The 4,176-nt window shown below is 34.1% G+C and overlaps 1 protein-coding gene across 5 annotated transcripts; it reads right to left on the reverse strand.

Annotated features, from left to right (window-relative positions):
• Positions 1-579: 579 nt before the first annotated feature.
• Positions 580-4,176, reverse strand: LOC11435170 (uncharacterized). 5 transcript variants are annotated; one of them, XR_005646459.1, is made up of 5 exons: positions 3,816-4,176; positions 2,787-3,542; positions 1,990-2,703; positions 1,591-1,907; positions 580-1,485 (listed from the first exon to the last, which is right to left on the reverse strand). XR_005646459.1 is itself a non-coding variant. In XM_039834857.1 (4 exons), the coding sequence occupies exons 3-4, from the start codon at positions 1,630-1,632 to the stop codon at positions 889-891; spliced, it is 639 nt and encodes a 212-aa protein (XP_039690791.1). In that variant the 5' UTR covers positions 1,633-1,907; positions 1,990-2,703; positions 2,787-4,176; the 3' UTR covers positions 580-888. The 5 variants fall into 5 exon arrangements, 4 of the variants coding, with proteins under 4 accessions (XP_039690791.1, XP_039690792.1, XP_039690793.1 ...); XM_039834857.1 differs by having other exon boundaries at positions 2,787-4,176; XM_039834858.1 differs by lacking the exons at positions 1,990-2,703; positions 2,787-3,542.

Below are 4,176 nucleotides of genomic sequence, written 5' to 3' on the forward strand. Positions count from 1 at the left end.
TTCAAAACAACTTATTTATACAAAACAGCTTATTACGACATCATTTTCAAAAACAACTTATTATAAACAGCTTATTTCTGCAAAATAGCTTATTACGACCTCATTTTCAAAAACAGCTTATTTATGCAAAACATCTTATTACAACCTCTTTTTTTAAAAAAATAGCTTATTCAAAACAACTTATTTATGCAAAACAGATTATTACGACATCTTTTCAAAAAACAGCTTATTCAAAACAGCTTATTTATGCAAAACAGCTTATTACAACCTCTTTTAAAAAAACAGCTTATTTATGCAAAACAGCTTATTACAACCTCTTTTAAAAAATACAGCTTATTCAAAACAGCTTATTTATGCAAAACAGATTATTACGACATCATTTCAAAAAACAGCTTATTCAAAACAGCTTATTTATGCAAAACAACTTATTACAACCTCTTTTAAAAAAACAGCTTATTCAAAACAGATTATTACGACATCTTTTTCAAAAACCGCTTATTCAAAACAACTTATTTATTTTCAAATAAATTAGAGAAAGTTTTTGACAAATATCTTACTTGTAAATAAGACATTTAAAAATGAAAATGCAACATATCCTGTTATATCAATACATGACATAAAAATGACAAATGTGTCAAATATGCTAGTAACTAAATCCCAATACAAGATTACAAAATTCTATACTAATGTCATAATCTAGGACTTCAAGATCCTCATTAGAGACCAAAACAATATGTAGAGATGAAACAACCATCAGTAGCATGATGATAGGTGGGTTCTAATATGTGATAGACAAACACTATCAATAAAATAAACAAGCTGCAATCTTCAACCTACTCATACACCAATGCCAAGATATAACCTTGACTTGATGAGAAAATGGGTAAATTACCTTGACGAGTAACCTTGACCAACCATCGATTCTAATAGAAAACTCTTCCGCAAGTGTTTTGGAAGTCCAAGTAAAGCTCTAACCTTCTCAGGAAACTCTAGAAGATAAGAATATGCCCGAATGATCATATGACTATCCACTTGCAATTCCTCAAGAAGTTTAAAAACTTCTTCTTCTGAAATTGGAAGTTTTAAATTAGCTTTCTCATAAGCTGCAATGCTGTCTTTAAAATACTTATCATGAGATGCAGTACTCTCTCTAAAAGCATCAGCAACGTTCAAAAGGGCAGCTTTTATCCCTTCAACTTCATCTTCATCTCGGGACTTTCTAGATCTTTTGGCTCTAGGTTCTGGGGGAATTTGGACCTCAGGAGAAGTGACATCCTGCTCATTGCCGCCCTCTTGCAAACTCTCTAGTGTCACCTGGTCACTAGTACCAATGGATTCTGACTCACGATTGAGGGGATGATTTTGGCGAATATCTTCATCATTCATAACCTTTCCTCCAGTGGCCCTTTCATCTCCACAAGCAATAACCAATTTGTCATAATTGGCAAAAGGTTTGTTCATCCATTGTGCAGCTTCAGGTTTTGCCTATCAAAAAAAATTCAAATAAGTGCACATGCTGACATAGGTTCAGGCCATATATATAAGCAAGCAAACCCAACAACTCAATTAATGTAAGTTATAAGTATGTACCTCGATTAATGTTTTCCAAACTTCAGGTAAAGCATCCCACATATGTGTCTGATTTCCAAGCAAAACCGCTCATGCCATTGAAAATGTCATGACATTTAGTAAAATTTCTTTTCACCAATTTCCATCTATCTTTCACCTTTTCCTTGTCAAAAGGTCTTTGAAACTTTTCGGACATCTCCTTTGTTATATTGGTGTATGCTATTGATGTAAAGGTCCCACCTTGTTTGTTTCCCGCACTTACTTGATGAACAAAGGCATCAATAAGAGCATTGTTCATCTCTGTTGTCCACGTCTCTCTTTTAGAGGTAGACATGATTCTGTTATATTAGAAGAAAAGATATCATATTATAAAATCATCATATAAATTTATAGATAAATTTGAGATGAACTCATGTATACCTTTCTTTGGTGACTCTTGGAATAACAGTTGCAACAAATAGTATGTTTATTCAATATATCAGGAACATCAATATCCAAGTTACTCAAACAAGTTTCCAATATTTAGAAACAATAACAACACACATTCTTCCACTTAAAGCTACAAATTATAGAATATTTTGAACAAACAAGTTTCCAATATTTTTGGCAATAGCTATTTGGAAACATACACACTGAATAATAGCTAAGTAAATCATTATCATCTACTATGATATGATAGGTAATTGGTCCACATGGCACCAAGTATAGAATTTCTAAAATTTTGACCTAAATCTGAATTTTCTTCATCCTCATCTACTTCTATATGGCCATGACCAGTTTGAGATGCACTTTGATTGGCGATTTCTTCGTCTACCTCAGCAATCAAGTCTTCATCAGGATCTACCCCCATCAAGAAATTATGCAAAATGCAACATGCAAGGATAATATAATTTTGAGTATTGATTCCATAAGTTGCTTCAGCGCCACTTGAAATGATAGGAAATCTTTTCTTCACAATCCCAAAAGCCCTTTCAACAACATTACGCAACGATGAATGTCGAAGGTTGAATAACTCTTGAGCTGTTCTAGGGGGATTTCTGGCTGAGAATTCTTTCAAATGATAACGTGTTGATCTAAACGGTGTAATTAACCCCTTTCTCAACATGAATCCAGCATCAAGAATATAAAACTTACCTAAAAACAAATAATTATTACCAACATACATAAGAAAAAGAAGCGGAAAAAAAGGGAAAATGATAACAATAAGTTTTAACTACCTCTAGGTATTTTGAGACCATTTCTTCTCTGTAGTGCATGTTTTAATATCCTAGAATCAGAAGCAGTACCCTCCCATCCAGGCAAAACATAAGTGAACTTAAGATCAAAAGAACATGCGACCAACACATTTTGTGTAGGAAAACTTTTCCTACCACGATACCTTGAAGCTTCAGCCAATGGTACTTTTACACGAACATGTGTACAATCAATTGCTCCAACGCAGTCTTTAAAGTAGGGGTAAAATCGATGATTTCCAAGAATTTCTATCGGAATGCGTGATCCATCTGGTTGTTTGAGATAGGTACGCCCTATCTCAATTATTGATCGGAGCACCCGATGAAAATGACGACTAGTAGTTTCGCCAGAGCGTCGGAACCAGAATTGAATCTCTCTATTTCTAACATTGTGTGTTAGAAGGTAAAGAGTTTTAGCAACTTGTTCCTCTACGGTTACCCTTTGTGTTGGTAGAAGACCACCCTCTTGTTGTAATATAGAGCATAAGTCCAAAAACGCCTTAGGACTCATTCTTATTATCTTCCGACCTTCACTAGTAGCAACTATATTCATTATCTTATTGCGTACTCTATCCTTCTCAAGAGTCAAACTACGATCAACTATCCTACTTTGAGAATGGATTTTAATCCTATAGTAACAAACTACAAGACATATGACATGAACAAGTGTCATTCGAAGTCTTGCTCTCCATCTAATCAATTCCATAATTGTTTGACGAGCCATTTCATGATCCATTTAAACTGAATCCAACAAAAAATAATACATTTTTGTGAAACAAGCAACATTTATTTATAATAATAGTGAAATCATAATAATAGTGATTATACAGTATCCATTGAGTAGATGTGATTCACTCTAAAAAATCAAATAGCAAAACAGAAATCAAATTGTGAATCAAACACAAAAACATAAATCAAATTGTGAATCAAACAACAAAACATAAATCAATTCATGAATGAATAGCAAAAGGAAAAGAAATTGGAAAAGAATGGAAGATAGTTTGAGATTGATACCAGAAGAAAGAGGATCGAGAGAGATGAAGGAAACTGTGTTGTTCAACTTCCTTCTCCGCCGCTCGCCGCCGTTCGCCGCCGTTCAGGTTGAGATCGCCATTCACGTCGCCGTCGGGAGAAGAGAGAGCGTGCACAGTTATAGTGAAATGAATCGTTAGAATGAGATGAAATTAGGTTAGGGCTAAAATTGGAATTTTGTATTATTGTAAGGGTAATATGGTCAATTCGTATCTTTAACCCTCCAAAACCCCCCAAATTGGGGGAACTCTAAAATTGGATAAATTAACCCCTTCAAAACCCCCCAAAACCTTTCCCTTATTTTTTTAAAACTCACAAACAAGGGTTTAGCACTCACAAGCCT

Source organism: Medicago truncatula, chromosome 5 (genome assembly GCF_003473485.1).
Source record: "Medicago truncatula cultivar Jemalong A17 chromosome 5, MtrunA17r5.0-ANR, whole genome shotgun sequence".
NCBI lineage: Eukaryota > Viridiplantae > Streptophyta > Magnoliopsida > Fabales > Fabaceae > Medicago > Medicago truncatula.

What these genes read in the sequence shown, in the direction of transcription:
- LOC11435170 (XM_039834858.1), bottom strand. Translation starts at nt 1,632, where the DNA reads ATGTGGGATGCTTTACCTGAAGTTTGGAAAACATTAATCGAG. An exon ending in TTTGGAAAACATTAATCGAG is followed by an intron (nt 1,486 to 1,590) that starts GTACATACTTAT and finishes TTTTTTTGATAG; the next exon opens with GCAAAACCTGAAGCTGCACA.